Source organism: Onychostruthus taczanowskii, unplaced genomic scaffold (genome assembly GCF_017590055.1).
Source record: "Onychostruthus taczanowskii isolate IOZ18803 unplaced genomic scaffold, ASM1759005v1 scaffold173, whole genome shotgun sequence".
Lineage (NCBI taxonomy): Eukaryota > Metazoa > Chordata > Aves > Passeriformes > Passeridae > Onychostruthus > Onychostruthus taczanowskii.
Genome location: NW_024498940.1, coordinates 610679 through 637718, shown reverse-complemented (window position 1 = coordinate 637718; position 27040 = coordinate 610679). Strand labels below are relative to the sequence as shown.

At 40.6% G+C, this 27040-nt stretch overlaps 1 protein-coding gene across 4 annotated transcripts; it reads right to left on the bottom strand.

Moving 5' to 3' along the window:
• Positions 1 to 625: 625 nt before the first annotated feature.
• On the bottom strand, positions 626 to 26641 carry ALDH18A1 (aldehyde dehydrogenase 18 family member A1). 4 transcript variants are annotated; one of them, XM_041400159.1, is made up of 18 exons: positions 26433 to 26641; positions 23064 to 23186; positions 20621 to 20844; positions 18969 to 19118; positions 18774 to 18878; positions 17308 to 17466; positions 16672 to 16762; positions 15495 to 15619; positions 12944 to 13088; positions 11230 to 11303; positions 10488 to 10587; positions 9193 to 9413; positions 6342 to 6479; positions 6037 to 6232; positions 5768 to 5889; positions 3301 to 3487; positions 2338 to 2433; positions 626 to 1395 (listed from the first exon to the last, which is right to left on the bottom strand). In XM_041400159.1, the coding sequence occupies exons 2-18, from the start codon at positions 23155 to 23157 to the stop codon at positions 1214 to 1216; spliced, it is 2409 nt and encodes an 802-aa protein (XP_041256093.1). In that variant the 5' UTR covers positions 23158 to 23186; positions 26433 to 26641; the 3' UTR covers positions 626 to 1213. The 4 variants fall into 4 exon arrangements, with proteins under 4 accessions (XP_041256093.1, XP_041256097.1, XP_041256095.1 ...); XM_041400163.1 differs by having other exon boundaries at positions 17314 to 17466; XM_041400161.1 differs by having other exon boundaries at positions 23064 to 23169.
• Between the last annotated feature and the right edge of the window lie 399 nt (positions 26642 to 27040).

The window sequence follows — 27040 nt, the reverse complement described above, 5'->3', positions numbered from 1 at the left end:
GTACCACCACTCTGCTCTGGGGCCCACCCTCTGCTGGGTGTCTGTGCACCCGGGGCTGAGCGCACGCACTGACCGTGGTTATGATAACACCATGGCCCTCAGACCAGGCAAAGCCTCCCTTGTAGCCTCTGCACTGTGACCCTGTGGTGCTAATCTGAGCTTTCCTGCCATGACACCTTCAGCAAACAGGAGCCATCCACACGCCTCACCCATGTCCAGCAGCCTACATCTGCTCAGAGGGGAGACGCACCCTGCACCCTATTGTGATGTCCCTGTGACCGGAGAAAGGGATGCAGCAGCACCGGGTCCCAAGCACGGTGCATCCACCACGCACGCCAAGACAGCAGCGGAGAGCAGCTGGCAGGAAAGGAAATGGCGCCCTGATGGGGCGGTAGCACACCGGGACCCCCCAACCGAGAGCGGGACGTTCTGCAGCCAGCGGGGAGCTCTGGCTGCCAGCTGTGTGGCGCGGCTGCAGTGCACCACAGGAAGTGTTCGTGCAGGTGGGAGAGCTTCATTCTGGACAAGCCATCATCGAAGTGCTGTTGGAGTAAGTTTTATATAAAACTGAAGAAAAATGAACTTTGATACAAATAAGTAACAAAATTAATGTAGCAGAAAATGATGTCTTTTATCTACAATAGTCAACAATACAAAGAATTAGATATAAAAGGTTTCTTGGTCAAAAGTTTACTATACATTTCGAACATCTGTCTCCCTATGTCAAGACTGATCAAATACAAAGAAATTAAGCATAAAGCTTTCCGGCCCTCAAGAGATGCCATGATCCTAAGACTGAAGAAAAACCCTCAAAACCAAAACTGAGTCTGTTCTCCAGAACAGATACTGGAATAAAACAAAACTTAGGAAAAAAAAAAATTAAACTCCACCACCAAACATATTTGCTACAGGGAGCACTGGGATAGAAAAGGAATGTAGTGGATACTGAAATCCTTCCTTATGTTACCTATATGATTTGGAAAAAATCTGTCTTTGGGAGAAGTGAGGTCAGTTTGCAGATACTGTCTAAGGAAACTGAAAGGGAGGGAGGGGAACAATTTTCACTGATGGGATAATTTTGTATTCATTGTACTGCAAAATGACCAAGGACAATGTTTCTGATGATGAAAAACAAACTCCTTCACCAGAGATTATCCTGAAGCCTGAACAACTTCAGGAAATAATTATACCCTGGGTTTTCTCCCCAGTGTTTTCAGTTAGCATTTCTCTGAGGGAGAGGGAGGCTTTCATGAAGATACTTCATGCTCCCATGCTCTGAAAAGTCAGAAACAACATGATTGTCCCCCCTCAGCAACCACTTCGTAGTTAAGAGTCCTTCGATTCCCACTGGTCCACGTGCATGGATACGTGAAGTACTGATTCCCACTTCAGCACCTGTAGGAAACACCCAAAATAGAGGTAGTTAATCCTCTGATGATAAATGTTTTTGTATCTCAAAGTTAAAAAGCTGACTGCCTTTCAGGGACCTGCAATTCTCTGTTCCTCTCCAAATACCAGTTCCATTTCCCTGCTGATGGAGAAGCTCAAGGAGATTAATTGTTCATTATAAATTGTAATGTTTACACTTCTGGCTACTACAGAAAGTAGTACGTTACTTTCAGAAAGAAAGATGCAAGAGAGAGAGAGAGAGGTATCTCTTGCATTGCTCTTAGACCGATCTAAGAGCACAATCCTTCAAAGAAATAAAAAGCTAAACTATTAAAGATTATGATCTTACATCCTTTTTTATCACATTGAGGAGATATTGGAAGACCTTAACTGGAATTTTTCAGCCATATGGAGCACTGTTCCAGCTAACACAGTAATAGCGTGTAGTGGAGATTTCTGATTTTCTGCCTCATCAAGGAATGAATGTTTCCCTTACCTTCTGCAATTCACAGTAGCTGCACCTGTTTATTTAATCAGTTTATACTCAGTTTAGTTCCTACCCTTCATTCCTTAACACTGCAGGACTCGCACATTGCACAGCATCTCAATCTGCCCAGCAGGACTGAAGCATTGCCTTCTTTACAGCATCATTAGAAAGAGAAACAAAAGGAAATCTATTCAGCAGTTTCACATCCTCTATTGCATTGTTCTATCACTATATGCATGCAGCATACTTTACTGCAATTGAAAGAGCTTCAAAGGATCCAAAATATTTTTGTGTGGATGAAATTTCTAGGCTTCAACTTTTCATACAGTACCTTTCCTGAAAACCTTTTATTAGACAGTAAGATAAGAGACTAATCCTACCTTTCAAGATTCATACTACCACACTTTTCACACACCACAAAATTCTGCAGAGTCACAACCCTACAATATCTTCTCTCTTACCAAGTCCAAACCTATAGCCATCAGAGAAACGGGTACTGGCATTCCAGAAAACACAAGCGCTGTCCACATGCTGGAGGAAGAACTCTCCTGTTTTCTCTGGGAAAGAGGCAGAGAAAAATAAAATCCATTACATACAGAATGATCATGTATTCCAATAAACACTGAACATACATAACAATACAACTTTCACGTGCAACCTTATCAGACAGTACTTAAAACAGCCTGGGCTAAGCCACGCTCATTTTTATCTTCCTCCCTGTATGTTTATCAAGTAGACACAACTGCAAATCTTAGAATAAGCTCGCAAAGATTAGAAGCAAGCAAAAAGATGTCTAATTCTAAATCTATTCAGTTCAGTCAAAGAGAGATTTAGCTGCATGACCAAGGAGAAAGAATAGTTGCCCCAAACAGCATCTGTCATTCAAACTGAGACAGTTAAGCTACAGGCAGCTCTCCATTAGTCTCAAACATGGAAGTGTTCCAAATACTGAGAAATCCTAAACTCAATTGCTATTGCGAGTACTATTTGAGAACTACCATGCAGAAATGCCACATGCAAATGTGTGAACTTGGAGGTCAGTAGCCCTTAGCAACATGACAGACATTCAAGAGCAACTCTATTTCCAGTATAAATCACTAGTTCACCAGGTCCTGTGGCAGTGGTTATGGTAGCAAATGCATGCCTTTTAGTGACAGGCATTTAAGCTCAACAAGAAGTACAGAAACAGAAGCCTACTTGACTCACACTGGCCAGATCAACATGACCTTAACTGCAGCTGATTCTCAGAAGTTCTGGGCTTGGTTTGGTTGGAGAGTCAACATTTGTTTTGGCACAGCTCTAGTAAGGTTTTGAACTGGCACAGACCAAAGAGACGAACTACTACAATGTGGTTAGTTGCACTAACACCAGCAATTAGCAGTCAAACCAAAATAGCAGCTTAAAGAAGGTGCCAGGTCACTAACCATTCTCTGTGATAATCACATCTGTATGGGAACTTCCATACTTGTGGATATGTTCAACAGCCTCTTGAACGCTGTCCACCACCTCAATGCAGCACTCCAGGTCCCCATATTCTGTGCGCAGAGATTTCACTTCTGAAGGACTGAACGTCAAGTAAGATGCAAACTTTGGGCCAGCATGAATCTTCACCTGCAACACCAGGAACATTTTGTTTGCGGCTACTGACCATACCAGTGCCTTTCAGGTGAAAGTGTAGCTTCTCGTACTCAATATGGGATGGATAGCAGTCCCTGTGGTGCTATGTTTTGGACTTTTGACTAAAACAGAGTTAAAAACATACCAATGTTTTGGCTGTTACTAAACAGAGTTTGCACTACATAAAAGTTCTCTCTTCCCCCCTGTTCCAACTCTGTGCCTGTAGTACGAAGATTGGGAGTGTGCAGGAGTTTGGGAGGGGATACAGCCAACAGCTGACCAGAACTGACCAAAGGGGTGTTCCATGCCATATAATGTCATGTGCTGCAACACAAACTGAGGGTTAGGGGGTTTTTGAAGAAGGTAGGCATTGCCCAAGAGACTGGCTGGGCATTGTTTTTTTGTGGCAGACAGCAAGTAATTAGCTTTGCCTTGTGGGTGTTGCTGGTGAGTTTTTAGTTTGTTTTGGCGTTTACTTTCTTATTGGGTTATTTCCTCCTCTTTGTCCCCTTTCTTCTTCCTCTTTCCTTCAATTATCAAGCTATCTTTCAACCTGCAAGCTTCCTTGGTTTTGTTCTAATTGTCTCCTCCTGTCCCACTTGGAGGAGAGGAGAGCAAGCAGGCAGCTTGGATGGTGCTTAGTTACTGAGTGGAGTTAATTCACAACAGATAATGCATGCAGTGTGAGAAAAATACACCTACACTTTGGGAAACTTGGCACAAAGGTGAATTAGCTACAAGGTACAGTAACTGACATGCTAGGTTAGCTACCTACCATGAAAAGCTCTAATTCAGGACTCATTTGAAATTGCTTAAAGCAATTGCATCACTTAGTCACCCGGCAGAAAAGGCCAGTACAGCACTGCTAGGAAAACAGCTAAAATACTGATGCCAGCCTTTGTTTTAAGACAGCAACTGCAATGCAGAGAATAACTAAAGGAATGCTTCCAACTTTGCACCTACGAAAGTCTTGAGATCTTGAATGACTTTTATCCTTTTACTTTATAAATTGATACCAGCCATCTCTGAAGCACATCTCAGATACAAAGGAGTTACTGGGTCCAAAACCAAAAAAAACTCACACAGATATTTTTCATTTGTTATAAAGAAAATTTTAACACATTACCAATCTCTGCCAAAACACCTAAACAATGAGAGATAATTTAGAACAGATACAGCACAGAAATTCCATGCAGATGAATTTCCATTCAAACAGGAAATTTTTACAAGATAAGCATAAATGGGAAATAAGGCATAAGTCTACTAAACGTGAAGGCTTTTAAGACAACATCTGTAAACCACCATTTTCTTGTGCAACTATAAATTACTTTATTGCATAATCCTGCCCAATATTTGCATATTTCTTGTTGTCAGGTTAGATTAGACAGTTGATATCCTCCGCACTGTATAAGGAGATGGGTTAGGGTTGGTGGTGGAAATGCACTGGTACACATATTCCTCCCATCCAAAATACAAATATCTACCCTACACTCTACCCTTCCCAAGAAACAACAAGATATTAGAAACTCCAAATATTGAGAACTTGCTCCTTGACTACTTACCAGCTTCTTTTACTATAACCCCTTTAACAGCATCAAAATGTATGACCTCTCTATCCTCCACTAATCACTGCCTGTGCACTGTATTTATCAAATACACAGTGCTGTGTGAAAACCCTTGATTTATGTGTAATTCATGGATACTTCTTCCTGATGCATCTCTGCTACCTTTACTGGAAAAATATTGCTTGTGTCTACACAACTAGTTAGTATGCTGGCCTTTTGATATCCTTTGACATATCAGGAGGGAAAATGGGTGGGAACAAAGGGCATCCAAGACGATAATTTTAAAAAACACATGTATGAAGCAAATTCAGAAAGGATAAAAACAGAAGGGAATTCACTTGGGTAAGAAGCTAAATTAATAGATTCAGGAAGACAAGGCTTTGTATCTGACTGAATTTGAAAAGGTAGAGAAAGGTTGTGTATATGCTTTTATGGCAGAAGATTATTTTTCCTAATACAAGGAAGTATATAGCAAAGGTATCCCAGTAACAGCCTGTAGCTGTCCTGACTAAGCTGCTTTCAGATCATTTCTACAGAAACACTTGATGCTGTGTGGAGAAACAAAGTTCACTGACATGAACAAAGACACATATGGGTAAGTAAAAAGTTATGCCATGCAAACAGGGCTACACCAGCCAAACCAAATGCTTCTAAAGTTTTAGGAAAAAAAACAGACAAAAACCACAAAACAAAAGTATGAGTAACTAACCTGTTCTACTCTCAACATGTCTATGATCTGATCAAACAACGGGGTTCTCAGCAAGTCTCGATGAATTAAGAGAGTTTCCAGAGCATTACAGGCAGCAGGATATTCACACTTTGAGTCTCTGACTGAGGTTTAAGAGTACATAATTGGTTACATAACATTTACAACAAAGATTTTTGGAAAATATATAAGTTATAAATTACCACAACTACATTGCATACTCCAAAGTTCAACTACACCCACGAGATTCAAGTCACCCTCTCACTGCTTACTTATTCGTGTGACCTTCTCAACACTGGCATCCATGTCAACATACACATGACAGATCCCTTCACTGTGACCCATCACTGGGATTCCCTTAGCAGCTTTCTGGATATTCCTGACTAGCTGTGATGAACCACGTGGAATGATGAGATCTATCAGCTTATCCAAACGGCAGAGATCTTCTACTTCCTCTCTTGTGTTCACCTGTGGTAGTTGCAATACAAAGAGCTTACAGTTTTAACTCTCAGGTTTTGCCCACACTTTTTATACATACCATAGCAAAGAAACAGTTGATTTAACTCTAGGCACTTACCAGTTGCACTGCATCTCTGACTCCATGAATAGAGAGTGCTTCTTGTGTCAGATGATGAAGGATTTGATTGCTATGTGCTGCCTCTTTCCCTCCTTTAAGTAGTAAGCCATTTCCACTGGCTATGGCCAAAGCAGACACCTGCCAAAGGAGTTTATTATAGGGGGAAAAAAAAAAACTTTAAATGTATTCTGGTTCTTTTGTCAGAATAACACCCACAAAATAAAACCAGGATTTTTTTTTTCAGTTGATTTACTCAATATTGATGTACAGTTTTCCTTTCACAGCTCCAAAAAAGCATTACAAGTAGCAGCACATTTAACTCCAGAAATTAGATGTGCTAATTTCAAGAACAAACTTGAGCTTTCAGGGTACTATTGCGATGGAGAGACTACAGTGAACAAGTCAGAGGAAGCTATGGACATAGGGCTTCATATGAATTGCATAGCTGTGTGGGCAATTACCCCAAGGAGACTAATTTTAGCAGCAAGAACTCTTGTCCCTAACCATTCCAGCAGAGAGTACCAAATAAGATCTTCCTATGAAAAGGAAAAAAACTTTCATCCTGCTGTCTAAAACAGCAGCCATAAACAGACAACACTTGCTCTAAGCAAAAAAAAAAAAAAAAAAAAAAAAAAAAAAAAAAAAAAAAAAAAATTGAGACAATAGGCACAGTATCATCTTTGCTTCCATGTTTATCACCAGAAGAAACCGATAGACATTGCTGCCCTTCTGTTTCAGGTGTTAGATTTCAACCATTTAAGTCCAGCAACACAAGAGGTTTTTGATCCTTTCTACCTTGGAGTACATCAGATGCAATCAAGCTCTTTTTCAAAACTTATTTTACTTTTGTATTCTTTTTTGTATTTCTCATCCCAACGTCATTCACTATAGCCTCACAATTTGTTCACCTACTTTAAAAAAAGTTTAAAAGCATGCACTCCTTTAGAAAAGAAAATCACTTCCTCTCCAGAGGTGAGTTTATTCTCTTTAGAATAAAAAAAACTCAGTATTTTAAGTTATTTTGCTGTATTACTGTCTTCTGGGAAAGATTATATGTATCATTACCATCACCTGTATATATAATCACCAATCATACACTCATTAGAGTATCTATTGTATATTGTTGAGATTCTGATGCCAAAATTAGCCAGGCTCACATAGATTAAGAAGTTAGCTTGGTGGCACTTTAGATCCCGATTCATAAAATAACCAGATACATCTTTCCCCTTCTAGTATCAAATACGTAATAATAATCAAAATGCTTGATATTCTACCTCATTTGAAAAGAATATTGAAAACAAGAAACACATTAGAAAAGCACAATGAAGTGTAAACATCTGGAAAGTCTGCCTTACATAGCTATCATGTGTCTTTTTAACTTATATATTTAGACATTAAAAAGACATCTGATTGTGTTTTAAAAGTACCTTCTATCTGCCCCTCCAGACCAGTATCACAAAAGGAAACTAAACAAATAAGCTTATTTGAGTAAAGAGGCATAAGATTAAAAGAAATGTTTTGACCTGGTTTGAAAAAATGAAGGGAAAAAATACCAAGAATTAAGACACAAAAATCAAAAATTTATGTGATTAAAAGTAGAACAAAAGGAAAGGGGTTTCAAAATGCTTCAGTCTCAAAGACTAGTAGAACATGACTACACTTCAGAACACCTGGATTTGGTGGAATCTGTACAATACAGTCTCTGAAGGATGATTGCAATTTCACCCTGTATTAGAGGCAAACATGCTGTTTGTAAATGCTCACTTAAAGCATATTAAATCTTAACCCAAACAAGCATGAGATACAGTAGTGGACTAAGAGGAGGGAACTGCTCCTCTCAATCAGAGACTCTCCTACTATCAGGTACAGGATGGGACAGAAATCATGCCATTCAAATGCAGAGTTATCAAAGATGATTGAAGTTGCATCAGGAAGCCTGATGTGAGTACGAGGACAGCAGGTTAGCAAGAAGCAAAGCAACTACCAAAACAAGCTATCCCAAGTCTGTAAAACAAAGCAGGGGAAGGGAAGGCAGGGCAGGGAAGCCAGCAGGAGACAGTCTGATATAAGTTTTAAGATACAACAAAGAGAAAGAGGAAGACACCAGCTATGCAAGGAAAGAGACCTGAGTTGAAGCTGAGGAAGACAGACACAAATTCAACAAGGTAACACACTGGTTATCTGTAACAAACAGAGCTGGTAGTCAAGGAAGACTAGTGCCTTTTTGTTTCAGGAACTTTTCTTACAGCATACTCCTTTTCACTGTGAAATGGGGACTACTCACAAAAATCTGGCATGAAGTACAAAGCTGTCCACTCGTTGAGCCTCACATCCTCAAAGTGGCTGTACCCATCATTTTCTACTCAAACACCTGTTCATTATAAAACTCCTCAATCAAGCTTTCTAGATACCTAATGCTAATTGTGGGAAGAAATGATGCTAATCAGAGGGGTTTTTGTGTTTTGTTTTGATTTTAAAATCTAATTCAGTTGCTCAGTAAAGTAGTTGGGAGTTAGAAAGTAAGACCAAGGTTGCCTCTGCGACATTAGTTCAGCACCCATATTTTCATGCATTTTATAACAGGATTTAGTTATAGCAACACTTCCACACAGTGCTGCAGAGGAAAGCATTTGCCCTTAACATACTGGCCTTATTCCTTGCATTAGACAAATGATTAACTGCACACTGCAGAAGCAAGTTCTGAAAACACCTCTGCCTAAAAAACAGGGATGCCAAAAAAATCAATAGTAGAAGAATCCAAGCAAGAGTCCTTGGAAACAATACTTTTTGTAGTCTCTTGCTTGCTTGCCAACAGAAATACCCAACAGCGTAATCTACCTTGCTTACAAACCTGTGGAAGACAGTCAGGACGAGATTCAAAGATCACGAGAAGGACACCAATTGGCACTGTAACCTGCTCCAAATCCAGGTCTTTTGCTATTCGAGTTCGTCGAATTACACGGCCAACGCTGTCCTGTGAGGATGCCGCAATCTGACGCAGACCAATAGCCAAGCTGTTTAGCTTTGAAGTAGACAGACTTAAGCGTTTCAACAAAGGGAGTGCTAATCTCCCTAAAAGAAAGAAAAAGTTGTGCTGAAGATAGATTGGTCTTCCTAAGCTCAGGCAGAAATGACTTAAATGAGTGCTGAACCTAAGAAAAATTAAGATATTTCCCACACCCTAGCAAGTAATCTACCTGAGATTAAAAATGCATAGCATCAAGTCTGGTAGTCACAATAAAACCCCTAAATATGATGACTATTTCACCCACCACATTTTCAACTAATGAGGTTTAAGTGCTTTGCACATGAAGCAACCACACAAACTACCAACATCCAGAAAGATAAGGTTTGTCCTATTTCACGTATTGAATGCATGACTGATTTTCCTACGAATTTCTACCCTTTCAGTATTTCTGGAAGGTCCAGGCAGTAATTGCATCCTTCTGTTTTACAAAGAGAAACACCAAAGCACAGACATACATATAGCATTTCTGTGCAGACTGGGCAAGAACAACTTGAATTTTCTAGTCTGAACACGTTCAAAGAGTAAGTTAACCCAGCAATGTCTCCTCATACACTGTGGTTAGTGGTGTCCTCCACATAGTATTACAATTCATTATGTGTTTTTTTCATGTACTTGTAATGCCAACATGTACACACCTCAATCCCAGCTTCTCAATGAATGCATCAGTCTAACACAGAAGAGCGGGTTTCACCTGAGCCACCTAAAGAGAACCTTCCTCAATCAGAAGGGGACAACTGATGCTTTGGCAAGCATCAATTTAAATGCAGAGATGACAGCATTCCCTTCAGGAGCCAAACATTACATTAACCAGCCCAGAAGATACTCACTTTGCTCATGACAGTAACAGAGATATTTGTTTAATTTTTAAAATTTTTTTTTACAATACACCGCTTGGTGTTTTGTACTGCCTCAGTATCTTCTCTGATGAAGGCATCTGCTTTATGCAATGAAGGAGGCTGCAGCTATTTACACTGACAAGCTCTCAAAGTCCTGAGTTCAATAATCTGTGTCAGCCATACTGCCCAATCCCAGGTGACAGAAGATTCTAGTTCTGCTCATTTGTCTTGAGGCCCAGAGAGGTCCAAGATGATAGTACTATGGAAGGTTTGAAGCAGTACCTTTATTTTCAGCCTCCTCTAAGTCCTTCTTGTTTGCCAAGAGAATTTCTTCCCTCTGATCCGTTAGTAAGTCAGCAAGACGATAAATAATCTCTGCTCTCTGAAAGAGAAAACAGTTTCTGAACTGACTTCTTACTCAAAGTTCATGCTGTTTGACACCTAGTTTCTATAGTCCATTTATGCTGACCACATCCTCTATCTTAACCTTCCCGATACTTGGGCAGCTGATTTTTCCAGTCCACATCACACTGAAAAAGAAAGCCGAACATTGCTTCAGCCTTTACCTTGCTTTTTATTATCTTGCTTTCCTTTCCCAGTCTTCTTCACCAAACTCACATGCCCTTCCTTTAAAACCACCTTGTACCACATCATACCCACCCAGCTGCAGAGTAGTAATATCCACTTTTGTATACATGTTGTATGCTAAACTCCACACAGGAGTGAATGGAGCAAGTTATTCCAGCCAATTATTCAGCAGTTCGAATCACAATTCACTTCTGTGTGTTACTTGATGTTATCAAAAGTTTTATATACCCCACATGAGAGCTCATATTACTTCACAGCCCCAAGGAACACGATCTTTTTGCTTTTATCATCTTTAAGCAGGCTACAATACAAACAATAGATCTGGCACAGAAATAACAGATTCTTGTCCCAAGGGGTTCATTTATGTTATAAGCCTGTGTTGTAAAACTTGCCACACATGCACATTATTAACAATTTGGCCATATTGTTCTGTCACCTGCTCAGGCTGTAGAGCCGCCAAGGTCCTGCCACCAGCTCGAGCCATTTCAGCCTGCTGTTCTACAGTAGGGCCTGCAAAAAAACCCCAAAAATAGGCTATGCAGACAAAGTAACAGCACAGGCAGAAGTGAGCGCTAGCCCATTTGTCTTCCACTTCTTTGTTTAGAGCATGAAACAGTTTTAAACAGAAAAATTCAAGAAAAATGTTGTATCCTAATAGAGAAAAGTCTGTACCTGACACAAAAATATTGTTATGGTCCCTACATAAAGAATCATCGCAAAGATTCTGTCTCTGTGTAACAGCAAGTGTGCAGCATGTATCAAAAAGACTTGATGAAGGCCAAAAGAACAACAAGATAGCTAAGTCACTTGGGCATAGTAGGCTACTGAAAGAAAAGAGGCAAACTTCGTGAAGTTTAAGTATCCAGCTGACAAATGTATGCATGGGAACACACAAACAGTAATGGAAGCCAAAACCCTAGTAAAAGCTTGCAGAAAAATTGCTTTCCCTGTCTTTCCTTGTATGCATTTTAGAAGCAAGGTGCTGAAATTATATAAAACAGGTTGTGTTTCTGTTTCAAGTCACCGTGTTCAGGAAGCATTTCTGAAAAAAATTCACAAGCAGCTTGTGGAAAAACTGCCATTTTTAACTCTCCTGAAATAGCCTGTAAACCAGGTATCTTGAACCCAACTTCCATTTAAGAAGAGTCCCATGGAAACTGCCAGAATAGAAATCATAGAGAGGTATAGTGGGAAGCATAAAAAAAGAATGTGTGGACATGAGGTTTATTAGACTAATTACAACATCTTAAACTGTCTTTTTGAAGTGATATTACACTTTGCAAAACATGGCATTTTTTTAATGTTCTTGGAGAAAAATTATGTATGTAAGCAGATATATTTGATTTTTTCAAGTTACTTGAATTTCCAAAGTGTGGGTTTTGGAAGATAGAAGACAAGGAGATTACTGGAGTAAACACCACAATAGTCCACAGGGACAGACTTTTGCTACTTAGCATATTTATGATTCAGAATGGGATCACAAGATTAGAAGCTTTACTGCTGATACCAGCTTATTATAGTGGGGCTAACCAAAAAGGCACTGGAGCATAACGACACCAAGTGCATTCAAAGGATGATTTGACATATTTATACAAGAAATCCATTAAGGATTACTATACACAAAGAAATTCACTTGGCTTAACGTGAAAGTCAAAAGTATCACTCCAGTATCTATTCTGCTAAGGTGATGGATCTTTGGTCTGCTTTTATCCAACAATTATTACACTGTTCCAGTAATGCAGTGGCAGGAAAACATTCCTACCTACCATACTAGAAGACTGAGTCATAAAATAAATTAATGATAAAAAATAAACCTAAACACTATCTTAGTTCAGCAGCACATTCTATGTCCATATTTTCACAGTGAAATCGTGGATACTTGATGATAACTCTTAAGACTACTAAAGGCAAAACTTCTACTCTACTCACTGCATTCTTCAAACGCAAGTCTGATGTAACAGTTTATCAGCTGGAGAGAAGAAGAGCAGGGAATTCAGCATTTCTACCCCTACTTCAGAAAATGTCTTTCAAAATCCATTTCGCAAGCAGAGAATGGTTTTCCAGTTATTGCACAGCTCTAGACAAATTTTAACTCTAATTTTTCAGGAAATCTCTACAACTCTCAAGGTACACATTAACGCTGTACTCACCTGCAGGTTTTACCTCTGAAAAAAAAGTTCCAACTTTTTTCCCTTCTACAATATCTGTGATGACATGACCTGAGATCTTTGGGTGGGTTCCATTTGCAATCACTACTGAAGTGCCTCCTTGCAGGGCCCACAGAGCTGCTTTCACCTACAGGAAAAGACAGCCAATTGCAAGAGATTCACTGGTTATTTGAATCACCACTCTCAACAAGACTTCTTGGTCCACTCTGATGGCCAGATTGATCACTTATGCTTTCAAAGAGCATTCAACACACTTTGGGAATCTCTGAACTTCAGTGCTGGAATACTGATATTTGCTTAATCCTTCTACAGTATGTTAAGTTTACATTACGATAAGCTCATTACTAAGGGTCCTTTGAAATCCTTGTGTACCGACTGGTCCTAAGATTAGCCTCTTTGCACATTTTTGAGCAGAATATGATTTCTCTTAAATCCCAGATGCTACCTGCTGAAGAGGTATGCCAGTGATTTCCTTCCTTTATTTTCCCAGTCAAGTTTTGCCAATATGGGCAATATTATCCACTACTTATATTTAATTATGTGTCATTTATTTAATTGAAAAAGCTTCTGTGCTTACTCACTTCTATGCTTTCCTAATATGGTTCTACAATTTGGTATTACAGTCCACAGTCACTATGAGACACAAATGTCAGATAGGCCTATCACATCAAACTCAGCTACCAAAAGATTATCAGCTGCTTCATTATTGCTCAAATTTCATGCTGAAAAACAAGATTTGTTCTTTGAGCCGCTATCTGTTTTCTATTATTGATGCTACAGTTTTTCAAAATTGTCTCCTACATTCTCAACTGTAGCAAATTTTTGTTACAACACCTGCATCAAGATTTGCCTCTATGTGACTCAAAAGACATCAAGTAACTCTTAACAGATTATTACTTTTACAATAAAGTACTCTCTGACCTTGGCAGCTTTACCTTCAATACCTGGAATTGTTTAAATTATCCTAGAAGCCAGATAAGGGAAAGTAATTTCTGAATAAGCTTTGTACATTCTATAGTAACAAATGCCTCCTCCTTTTGCCACCCTCCTGTCTATGCTCTGGATACTTAAGAGTGTACCTTACCTGAGTCTTCAGAAAAGGGAATAATCAATAACATAACTGGTGAAGAATTTTATTTTGGTCTTTTCCTGCTTAGTCAAGATCTGCTTTGGTTTTTACAGACAACTTTCCAGATATGTTCCAGGGAAACCTGCAGCAATTAATACTACAGCAGTGTGTATCTCAGCCTCATGAGAGACATATGCTGAAGTTGAACAACACACCCATGTTTATGTATTCACAGCAATGAACACTGAGACCACCTGACTGTACACAGGACTAAAACCCATTAACCCTCCCACCTCTACTAATCTTGAGCTCAAAAACTGAAGTACCTTGATCTACACCAAAATATCCTTCAGAAGCAAACATTACATTGTACAAACTCAGAAAGGAGAGGTACCATATCAGACTTAAGAGACAAGGATTCCCAAAGTCTTTGAATTACCACATAAGAAAGAATTGAGACTGACTCTTATTTTAACTTAAAACACAAAAATACAGTTCCAAATGTCACCTTTTAAAATCTACTTGAGTGTAATTCTTTACTTGCTCTTTTCAATTCACATTGACCTAAAAGAAAAGCAAAAGGAACCCACATACCATTTCTGGGTACTCAAAGAATAGCTGAGGCTGGAAAGGATCCCTGGAAATCATGTAGTCCAACTGCCTGCTCAAAGCAGGGTCAACTAGAGCAAGTTACTTAGGACATCATCCAGTCAGGTTTTGAACATCTCCAAACAGAGAATCCACAGGTTCTCTTGGCAACCTGAAGCTCCAGTGCTTCAGCTGCCTCATTGTAAAATTATTACATTTCATTTATTCACTTGTATTTCATTCTGTGCCCATGGCCTCTTGTCTGCTCCCTGGATACCACCAAGAAGAATCTCGTTCTGCTTCTCTAAACCCTTCCTTCAGATACTTATACCCAAACCTTCTCTTTTCCAGTGTAAACAATCCTAGCTCTCAGCCTCTCTTAGTGTGACAGTACTCCAATTCTTTAATCATATTAATGGCTCTCTGCTGGTTTCACTGCAGCAAGCCATGTCCTTCCTGTACTGCAGCATATAGAACGAGACACAGCTCTACAGATGTGGTTCACTAGTGCTGAGTAGATAAAAGTAATAATTTTCCCCCACCTGCTGGCTGTGTTCCTTTCCACACAACCCTGGACACTGTTGCAACAACTGTTTTGCCCAAAGGCCATATTGCTGGTGAACATTCCATTTGGTGTCTACCAGGACCCTTTTCACTGAACCTGCATTCAAGGCAGTCAGTTCTCCAACCCATACCAGTGTCCCTAGGCATAAGACTCAGCATTTCCTTTTATTGAACTTCTAAGGCTCCTGCCTTCCCATTCCTGCAGCCTGCCAAGATCCATCTGAAGCAAAAGATCCATCCAGCACAAAGCACAATCATCTCATGTAGCTCCTTCTCCTTCCCAGTTGTGAAGCAAATGTTCCATATTTTTACCTTGGCTTCCATGCCACCCATTCCTACTCGGGATTTGGTTCCAAATGTTACAGACTGCTGGTCTCCTGGGTAGAATATGTCAATAAGCTTTGCATCATCAGACCCTGGAGGGCTGTCAAATAGTCCTGAAATAAATCATAAAAATCAGTTATATACCCTCATTTCGAAAGCTCACCCATGGAAAAAGGAAAAAAAGAGAAACCAACAAAAGCAACCAACATGAGGCTAAAAAGCTGTGTTCCACTTTATAGGATTGAAAACTTCCACTGAACCCTTCTTTTTGTGGGACTGAAAGCACAAAATTCTTAACTGGCAGATCCAAAAGGTATAGGTTTATTGAAAACCTAAAAATAAGAAGCCAAAAGCCCACATGTTGAATAGCAGCAAGCAAGAATAGAATTAATCAGCTAGACTAGAATGAAACACAGCTGCATCTGCTAAAAGAAACAGTGCTTATGGAAACACACTTCTTTCCTCCTCAGGGCCTCAAGCATGTGCTGAAGGCCAGGATCTACTGAAAGAAACCCATATGGAGAAGATGAAAATAATATTTGACTTAGGGTGATGTGGACTGCATTGATCTGAAACTGTACCCACTACCCTCCTCTCTCTAGAACAGGAAGTTCAACATCCACAGGTGGCAAGCTTATGTCACAACAACACAGCTGAGAAGACTAGAGCAGTGTAAGTCAAAAGTGAGGGAGACGGAAAAAGCCAGTAAGACCCAGGTACCTGGAAAGCAATGACCAGGACTTGCAATATACCGATAATGCACTGACAGAACCTGCTGCCAGAAGAAACAAACTATTGCAGAATAGTATTTGGTTTATACTCTTAATTCAAGACACATAGCTTTTATTCTGCACACTATTCCTGACTATCATACAATTCTGAGAAGCTAGCAAAAGTACCACAGTACATGCAGTATTCTGGGATCTGGAACAGGTCTCAGGTTCACATGCATTCTCACCCACCGAGATTCAACAGTGTGTCAGACAGTGTTTGATTTATGCCACAGCATCAACATTGGGTATAGGCCTTAAGGAGTTATTGTAGTACATTGCAATTGTCCTTGTAAAACAGATTAACTGAAGAGATCAGTAAAACAGGAAAAGAGGTTGGTTTGACAATCTGATGTGCTTCACTAAAACCAGAAATTAAAGAATTACTCACAAACCTTCCACATCTGAAAGAACAATCAGGAGATCAGTTTTCATTTCCACAGCCAGTCGTGCTGCTAGACTGTCGTTATCCTTCACACTAATTACCTGCAATACACATGCATATCAGAAGCAAGCAATAGTGTGAGAAACTAAGAAAAATTTGGTGCCAACATAAAAAAAGCAATTTGCCTCAGCACTAACAAGTCCTTCTGAGCTACTTTTTTTCACACCCACTGGAAACTTCAAAGGTGATCTTTGTATGAAAGTACATATGCTTCAGTAAAGTGGTATCCAAATGACAAGCAGTGTCATCAGTACTTCATTTCTCCACCTTAGCACCCAGTGACAGGGCAAGAGGCACTAACTGTCACTGTTTTAAGAAGGGGTGCTGGATTAGATGACCTGCAGAGGCATGCCTGCTTTTGGTAAAGCAGACAATATTTGCCCTGGTTACACCCCATAACACTGTATCATGCCAAATACAGACAAGTCAACACAGTCTTCCAGTACTCGCTGTCCACATACTAATTCTGTATCTTTGTTTCTCTGCTGTAGACTTCAGAGGTCCCCTGTTACGGCATTAGTCAAGTACGCATTAGCACTGCACCATCTGCAAGCAGGACGCCCCTCCGTTGCAATACTTTACCCACATTTACCCCCTGCAGATCACTGTTTGGCTCTGGAGGTGGAACAACTGCATCGTTAGTGTTAATTATAGGGACAATATTCATCCTTAAAAGTTCATGTAATGTGCCATTTAAGTTGCGACGCTTCTGCTCATCATGGAAATCCAGATTGGTGACTAAAATCTAAAAGGAAGAAAGAAACTACTTAGCCTACCACCTTTCCTGTAAGAACATAATATAAACTTATGTATTTACATGTCGTAACAGAGCAGTCATGCCTTTTGGGTCTCTACAGAAACAAAAGCCACATTTAAAAGATACAGAATACAAGTGAGAAATATTCTTTCCACAATATTAGCAGGTTTATTCCACTGAAGCCTGTAATAGCTTATCTCAAGCTGGTAGGTCACACACTCCAAGAATGAATTTGGAAAACAAGATCGTAATCAGAACATAGATGCTCACGATAAATACTAAGGCCCTAGACAAATCAATAGATTTCTCAAGATGCTGCCTTTCCAGTTATTCCTCCCACTTTAATGTTCCTACTTGTAGTAAGCAGAAGGCATGCTTTATACCAAGAGTTCTTCCACTCACTAGAACTCACTTACTCTTCTGAAATAATCTTGCCTCCAGCACGCAGATAGCATTCCGTTCTTTTGAGACAGGAAACACCCTCAATGTCTGCTCTGGAGAGAATTTTCTTTGTTTTTACTCTGTTGTTGGACATTTGAGAACTAAGCAAACAACTCCACCACTCAAAATGTACTATAGCACTTGGAATCAATGTGTATGCTAAGTTTTTCTGCATGGGCAATTAATTATTTTATATCAAAGGAATGACAGAATCTACAGATTTGAACAAGATTACAATCCAGCATGACCTATAGTGATTTTCAGCTATATTATAAACAATTTGGCCATATTGGCTCTACCATAGTACAGTAAGAAGTTCCTCCAAGAAGACTTCATACTAGGCTCCTAAATTTGTTAAAAGTGTCTAAACAAATAAGGCCTTACAGTTAAAGCAATTCTGTACTTTCAGAGTATCTAAAATAAGCAAAGCCTGTTTAAGAGTAGTTCAACTGATACACTTGAAGCCTGCAGCGCAAGACCCAGGCCAGGGATACCATCATCCACAAGATGGAAAGGTTTGAAGAGAAAATGGACAGCAACTTCTGAAGTGTGGATATGCACTTCCGTCAGCTTTACAGAATGTGACACAATTTAGCCATTTGCAGTTTTTAAACCCTCCCTTTGGATCATCAATTTCAGCTTTTCTGAAGACATCTTAACTGATCCTCCCTGCCTACAGAAGAGCAGGACACACCTGAACTCCAAAAAGAAAACACATATTCATTTTATCTTGACAATAGATAACTCAGTTTCAGAAATATTTAGCAAGGCACTCTTGTATAAGCTACCGTTTATGTGACAATAATAAGCTCCAAAAGTAGCAAGTCAATCTAGGAAAGAAGGGAGTGCCTTACCTGAGCCGCACAGATGCTGTACTGTGTAAACATGGCCTCATACAGAGCCATTAGTCCACTCTGTCCAGCTGCTGCACAGGCTCGGGCCTCCAAGACTGGAATGGCCTACAAAGACAAAGAGCAACTGTCAGGCAATGGCTTGAACAGGAATTACCCAACACTCAAGGAAAAGCAGGAGTGCCACCAGCCTCTCACCATATCTTTTAGCTGACTCTGGCCTGAATGAAGTGCTTGCCTCACACTCTGAGAAAGCAAGATCTCATGGCGCAGCCGCTGCTTTCCAAAAGCTACAGCCCCACTGGTGACAATCATCATCTCTCGGCCCTGATTTTGCAGCATTGAGACCTGTAAGTACAGGAAATATCAGAAACAGGGTCTGGCATATGATCAGTGAGAGCAAAACAGTCCTGGCTACTATAACCTTGTGCTCACCAATTCCTGCTGACACAAGCACTTTGATTTCTCCATGGATGTGAAAAGCAAGGCAATCACCCTTCACGATAATTCTGCACATCTTCCTAGCCACTTGGAAGCTATGCCAAGTACTACATGCAATCTATGACTTCTTACAAACCTTCTTTTAACAATACCAGCTTTTATGACAGAAAAATGCTTTAATCCATTCCCAAAGCTACCATTATACAGCAACTTTGAATTCTAGAAGTGAAGAGGCCAACTCCCAATAGTAAGCTTTCAATTACTTCCTCCTTACATGTTTCTGGCCAGACTCCTTTCAAAGCCCCAAAGCTAAATGTCTTACATGAATTTAATATATTAGGTTAACTCTACTTCCCAGAAAGGACATGTCCAATGCTCACCAAGATAACCCTTTCACTTTGGAGAAGAAATACATGAGTTGATCCCATCAGTTTTTCCTACAAGTAATGAGGTTTCAGGCATTTCTCTGGAAGAGCTCTGCTAATGCTCAGGTGATCAAGAAGGATTGACTCATTTTGTGGAGTTCACATACCTCAGTGCCACCTTCCCACTAGAGACAACTAACGCCCCAGCCATGTCTTACTTATTGCACAAAAATATCACTGTGCAAATCTCTCCCTCTACACTGGGTTTGGCCAAGATGAAATTAACATTCTTTATAGGGGTCTGTATGATACTGTGTTTCAAATTTCAGTTCTAAAACAGTTCCGGTAACATTCCAATGTTTTGCCTATTGCTAAATAGTGCTTGCATCAAAACCTTATCTTTCCCCCATGAGGACCACCACTAGCACAGTCATCAATGCTTTCCTTGTTCCACTATGTCTGATCCCAGCAGGTAAGCTAGCAGCTGGGCACAAAGTTCAGACATGACATATTTGAGACAGCTGACCTTAAACTGACCAAAGGGACTTCTCACATCATATAATGTCACACACAGTCATAGAGTTGCAGAATAGCAAGACGCAGGAGGTTGTCTTCCAAGGTGGCCACCACTCAAGAACTAGCAGAGCACTGATCTGCTTACGTGAGGTAGCGATTGCCGTCACAGTTTTCTTTTCCCCCCTCCTTGACTTATTAAACTATCTTTATTTCAACCCATGAGTTTTCTTACTTTTGCTCTTCCCATTTTCTTCCCAATCCCATTGGTGGTGGACACAGGTGAGGGGAGCAAACAAGAATCTGTGTGGAAGCACAGCTGATAGTCAGGGCCAGCCCACCACACCTTCAAAAACCAATTTACTGAATTATGTAGTATATAGTACCGCAGCATAGGGGGTTGAAAAGGGAAAGGCTAACACTTTGTTTTAAAGAGTATCAATACTTTATGATGGTTTACTACAATCTTCTGTAGCATCCAACAATCACTGAGTACCTGAAGTTAACACAAATGTTCAGTCACAGAATTACCTGCTCTACAATAGAAGCCAGCCTCCCAAGGGCCAAGCCACACTCATCCCCTCGAGTAACAACAGCACTACCCAGCTTTACTACAATCCGTTTTGCATGCTTCAGCTCGCTGCGGTGTGCAAATGATTTTCCATGTGCACGGCTGAGTGGCACGGTGATAAATGGAATGTTGCTCCAACAACGGATGGATTCATTCCTTAATCTTTGGTTACGGCAAGGGAGATCTGTGAAGGAAGGGAAGGAAGGGAAGGAAGGGAAGGAAAAAAAAAAACAGTTTTAAGTGTTTCATTCAGACTTTTGACCCTTCACAATACACACTTCCCAGTAACTGGGAATGAGAAGCTAGCTTTCAATTCACCAAAACAAAGTGAGAAACAGGAGTATCATTAGCAGCATTAACCATCCCTAAGGTATAGAAGGCAATATCCCATGCCTCACAGAGCTCTGACTCTGGGAATCGGAAGACTAAACTGAAAGACACTGTATAAGAGCCTATACAGCTCACATCTCAAGGACTAGTTTTAAAAACAATCTCCTTTGCCTTGCCTCATTAGATAACAGTTTAAGAGAGTTTTCCTGTCTGAAGTAGCATGAAAAGCCTGACTTTTAAAAAAGAAACACAGCTTTTACAACATCTCCAAGCCAGGTATTTTTGCACATTGCTGAACCAGGGAAAATGAAGGGGCATGACAGATAGAACTCTAAGTCACATGGTGACATGGTGGTGTTCAAGCCCTTGAACAGGCCTCTTGAAGATGTGTTTGTGCTCCAAGCCTGTCAATGTTCAGGTGGCATTTGGACAATGCCCATAGTGTGCTTTAGCTTTAGGCAGTCCTGAAGCATCAGGCTGTGGAACTAGCTGGCCACTCTAAGTGTCTTACAACTAACCATTCTATTTTAGTCAGTCTTAACCAATGTATCATCTGAAGATGCAGAGGCATCTTTACAAATCAGTGAACATTACACCTTACTGTTTAGTATTTGCCTAACCTACACAATATAATCAGAAAGGAGTTTATTTCCAGTTCTCCTGGCTTAAGGGTTTAGAAGGTTCCAAGAAGGAAGCTGTTGAGAGCTAACCAGTATCTGGAAAGAAACCATTTACTTTTTAAAAAAAAAATAAGGGAAAAGATCACAGTTCTAGAACAAGCAGAAAATTCAATTCATCCCCACTAAAGTCCAAATCATTAATATTGCTCTATGGCCACATAAATCTACATTTTTTGTTATTTTACGCTGGACCTAGATGTGAAATTGGCTCCCACATTACACATGCAAAACATTTATGGAAATGAAAGCCCATTAACTTGCTCCACATGCAACTAGGGAGAAACTGACATAGCCATCCAGTGCAGGTTTTGGACAAGTAGGCTTAAATCCCATACCTGTCAACAGTTTCACTTCCCTAAAAGAAAGGGACACATATGAAACATACTTAAGTATTTGGACCTGCAGATCCTTCACTCTGCAGCTTGCACAAGGCTTGCTTCTCAGGAGTAAAGAAGCAGAATTTCAAAATACAGAAGCTGAACAGAACAGAAAAAAAAATGTGGAGAACAAACAGAAAACAATGGAAAACAAAAAAAAACCCTGTGATAAATGATGACTCCAGCTTTAGATCACAACTGATGAAGTGACAAGAGTTGCTCCACTGCTGGATACTGTCAATACTTAGGAACAAACTTCTCATAGGTAGCACCGTGAAAATTACTGACTTGAGAATATGAGGAATACTTAGAAATGTTACAAATACAGAAGTCAACAGAGCTGTAGCTCATAAATAAAAAGTTTCAAATTTTCAAGTTTTAACATCTAATTCATATAGTTATTAATAAAAGAGAACTGTTAATAAACAGACCAGTGGGAAATTAATCTTGCATGTATTGGTAAACAGCTACTCCCTTGATCTAACAGAGTTTATCTATCCTTACCTTTTGTATTTCAGACCATTAATCAAGCATACACTGAATGGTTCTCTTAAATTAGGTTTTCAGGGAAGAACTATTTACTGGGCACCTATGAATTTACACTCAGGTTTCCTGCATGCATCTTTCCACTCTAATTTAATCCATGTAAATTTGAGTTTTGCTCTTTGCTTTACTCAAGACATCTGAAAATGCAGATGGGAGAGCAGACACAATCAGATCTTGTTTTCCAGGAATCTATGAGGTTGAAATAAGAAACTTTTACAGCAGCAGTACTTCTACAACTTTTTTTTTTTTCTTTGAAATGTATGTCAGAATGAAAAATACGCAGACATCCAGCTGAATACTATTGAGTTAAGGGAGAAAGTAACACTGAGACAGTAGAGCTTCAACTACAGTTCACTTCAGAGGTTGTAAGTTTTGAATGATGTTAATGAGATGGTTTTCCTTCCAACATAGGAAAGAGCAGACACATACTGACCAACATTTTAGAAATGTGTGCTTTCTCTCATACATACATAAACGGGAAATGGCTGCGATGGCATGTGGCGGTGACACAAAGCACCATCCAGGGGAACGGACAAGAGGGCTCAGGGCAGCTCGACACAACATTTTGAGATGCTTCTGCAAATCAAGGATATCTGCAAGTTAAAACGAAGGGAGGATGGTTAAATAACAATGACTTTCCACCTAGATTTCTCTCCTCACCCACTCTCTCAGTCCAACTCCTCTTTTCCTGTACCATCTTAATACAATTTCCTTGTGCCCACTCTCCATTTAGCAGAATTTGCTCATGGACTATGATATAGAAGAACTGAAGGCCCCTCTTCCTTACCTGCTGCCAGATCTTTATTAAAGATAAAGAATAAAACATGGCTCCCTGAGAAGGGAAAACACTATTAGTGAATGTACCTACAATGGATAAAAGTAGTATTTTTTTCATGGAGAAGCCTGGAAGATAAAAGTAGAGAGATTGTATCATACAGACTTCTCTGTACACCTCACAACAGAGCATCTACTATATTTCTCATGAATCTCAGCCCTATTTAATATAGGAAATATGCTCATTCACGTTTTCCTGAACACTATCAAATTACAAGATCTTATCCATGATTACAAGTAAAGACACAAATTTCCAAGCACTTGGCATTAGTTTCCCTTGACTGAACTTTTAAACACTAAAATTTACTACAGTAAGTACACAGCAAACAAGGGATACACAATTAGCCATCTCCTATGACAGGTCTAGTTCAAGTAATGCATCTCATCTCACCATGGAAACAAACGAGATTAAGAAGAATCCAGCTCTCCCAGACAGTATTTAAACCACAAAACCTCTCCTTCCCCTTTTACAGAACTTTGCTTCCTTTCCTTACTTTCAATCCATTTTCAAGCACCATTGAAATAAAGCAAACAAAACTGCACAAACTATGGTACATTGAAAACAGGACAAGGAGACCTTATAGTATCTGTACTGGAAGACTGCTACTGCAAATACGAGGACATTTACAGCACTGACAGATGTGGCATACATGTACATGAACACTTGAAGATCCTCATTACCCTGCATCTGCGTACTATTATCCCTCATTATAATCCTTACCAAAATATAGACGTCTACATCAGACAAGGCAACCACCAGCACATAATGTTCCTCCTGTTTTGTCTAGTAAAGCTTACATTGTATGGCATTTTAATAATATTAATCTGCAATGTCCCTCACAGTTCTGTATTTCATGTGAAATATTGGCCATTGCCAGGATGAGGCAGAAAAAGGACTCTGAGCAGATCATGCAACTAAGCAAGTAGCCAAAGTTCTCTGCTCATAAAAGGGTAAGCTTAAAGCTGGGGAACAGTAGTACCTAGACAAAGGTTCCCCCTTTGAACCCTTACCAGGCACCTCATGAGCCTGCCTCCAGGGTTGCACAATTCCCACTATTTATGTTTCAGCCTTCCACCTTGAAGCTCACCTTGACCTCTTCTGTTAGACACTGTCTTCTCAAGGGGGTCTTAGCTGGGTCTCAGAGAGATGCTCCAGATCCAGCAGCTCCTGACATGAGCTAGCAAACACCAGGTTCTTTATCCAGACCCCCTTCCACAACAAATACCCTGACCTGAGTGGAACTGCCCGGTCCCCTTCAGCTCCCTCTACAGACTATGCCCCTTAAAGGACAGAAACAGGCATGCTACCTGAAGTTTCACCTCCAGACACCTCCTCTTAACTCTCCTGTCAGACCTTCAACTCCTGCTATAGTAATAACCTCCACTTGGCGCTTTGCTGTCACAGAACACAGACCCACACTGGCCAGATAAAACTGTGCCATCTCCTTGGCTGTTCCTACTGATCTGCGGGAGAACCACCTCACATTGTCACTACAGGCTGCTTGCAACTAAGAGCAACCTTGTCCTGCAAGACTGTCTCCTGTTTCCCTTTGCCAGAGACAACTTTGCTAAAAGCAGACAGACAATGAAGAGTGAAAAGTGTCAGTGTGGATCTTTTGAAGGAAAAAGATTATAAAATATAGCATGTTTTTGAAAATAGGTTGTGAAAGAAGGCAAGGAGAGCAAGTTAACAAGAAAACAGCGAGCAAGCTGCCAGAAAGCACAGACAGAGCACAGTTTACAATATGATGTAAACTACAGGCTTTCTTTCAGGCTAATCAAACTCCTTCTCTCAGTCAAGGATTTAAAGTTAATTTCAATCCTCATTTTCCATTCCACGCACATTTCCACCACTACCATAGCTGGAAGGGTTCTGACATTAAGTGACAAAAAAAAATTTTAAATGTGTACAATTTAAAATATTAAAAAAAAAAAAAAAACCAAAAAAAACTTTCCTGCCTTACTTGGAGGAAGCAATAAAAAAAAGCAAAATGCATTATTCAGGTAGTCCTCCCAGTATCAGCTTAAATTTTTTTTTCCACTACCAGAAAAACCTAATTCTTCCAAACTAGTCTCCAAACATGAGCTTTAAAAACATAATTTTCCTATTATCTTTTTAAATAATGAAAGTTATTCTTGTATTATTGCTCATAAAAAGCAATACCATGACATAGTTTTCATGTATTTATTATCATAAAAACAGTTGTTTAGTAGCATTGTACATTTAGATGCTGTTCCAGATCAGTGTAAAGAGACTTAGTTACCCTCCAAAGCAACCAGCTATCTCAATTCCTAAAATCTGTGCCTTGAAAAACCAGGGTCTATAACACTGTTGAGTCTGTTGGCTGCAAAACCATAGCATGTCCACAATTGCTTTTAGTGAATTGATTAAGCTAAATAAACTGTTTTCACAGTTTTAGGTATAAAGGCAAATATCTGAGCACTAAGACATTCCACAAGTAAAAAAATCTGGATGTCAAACTCTGATCGATAGAACTATTTTGCAGAACACTTAAGCACAGAAACAGAGATAAATCAAGTTCAAAGGAAATGCACACATTTCCTGAATTTCTATGAAGTAAGTCTTTCCCACGACACAAATTTTAAGTGCTCGGTAACATTCAGAGGCTTTTACTATTTAAACCGCTTCATTACCTTAACAACTGCAACTTCTGCAAGGGGAAAAAAAACCGATCTGCAGCTCTTCGTGCAAACTTTAACCCTAGAAACATTCCCAGAGGGAAGCCGGTGCAGAAGAACTGACTAAAATAAATTAAAACTTCAAATAAATGCTCTTTAGAGAAACTCGCATATAGGTTCACCCGGGTTCTGCAGAGGGTACACGCGCAGAGAAGCGGCAATTCAAAGCATCAAGTACTATGCGATTCCTTTCTCTAAGAACGCGTCCCAGCAGTACAGTGCGGTCACGGCAGCACTGCCGGGCGTAGCAGAGCAGCACCTTGTCCTGGCCTCGGAACCCCTCCGAGTGCCTTACAGGGCAGTACCTGCAGGAGCCTGTTCTATTCTGCCAGATCCAGCCTATAAATGAGTCCTGCAGCACGGGAGGGGCGGTAGAGCAGCAGCACCGGCGGCAGGCCCGGGCCCTCAGCGGCCTCCCTGCGGCGCGGTGCCCGAGGGCCGCGCCGCTCTCCCCGGGCCTTCCGGACCCCGCGCGCTCCGCACCGCCGCGAGCCCACGCAGCAGCACGCGCGCGGACCCCACCCACACATGGGCGCGCTCCCGCCGCCGCGGTCCCGCTGAGCCACCGCAACCAATCCCCGCCCGGAGCGGCCCCGGCCGCAGCCAATCCGCGGCCGCAGCGGCAGCAGCCGCCTCACGTCACAGACCGCCGCCTCGCCGTCCCCGCGCGCGCTCCTTCCCCCCGGCGCCACTGGCGGATGATGTAACTCCACTCCACGTTGCAGCACAAAATCCTGGCCTTTGTAAATTACAGCATTAACAACTGTTTAGTCTAGCCCCAGACTAGTTCAGACAGGCCTACCCAAAGCACAAGCTGCTGAGCCATCTCCCACAGCGGCCTCCCTTAACCTCGGTTCTCCTCGCTCTCACACGTTTGCAGTCGGGTGCCCAGCAGATGAAAGGGGTATGCAGC

Coding starts and splice junctions, on each gene's coding strand:
- ALDH18A1 (XM_041400159.1), bottom strand. CDS start 23,157: ATGTTGTGTCGAGCTGCCCTGAGCCCTCTTGTCCGTTCCCCTGGATGG. Junction 11,304..12,943: donor TTCAGAGGTAAAACCTGCAG/GTGAGTACAGCG, acceptor GTTTTTTTGCAG/GCCCTACTGTAGAACAGCAG. Junction 5,890..6,036: donor TGAGAAGGTCACACGAATAA/GTAAGCAGTGAG, acceptor CTTAAACCTCAG/TCAGAGACTCAAAGTGTGAA.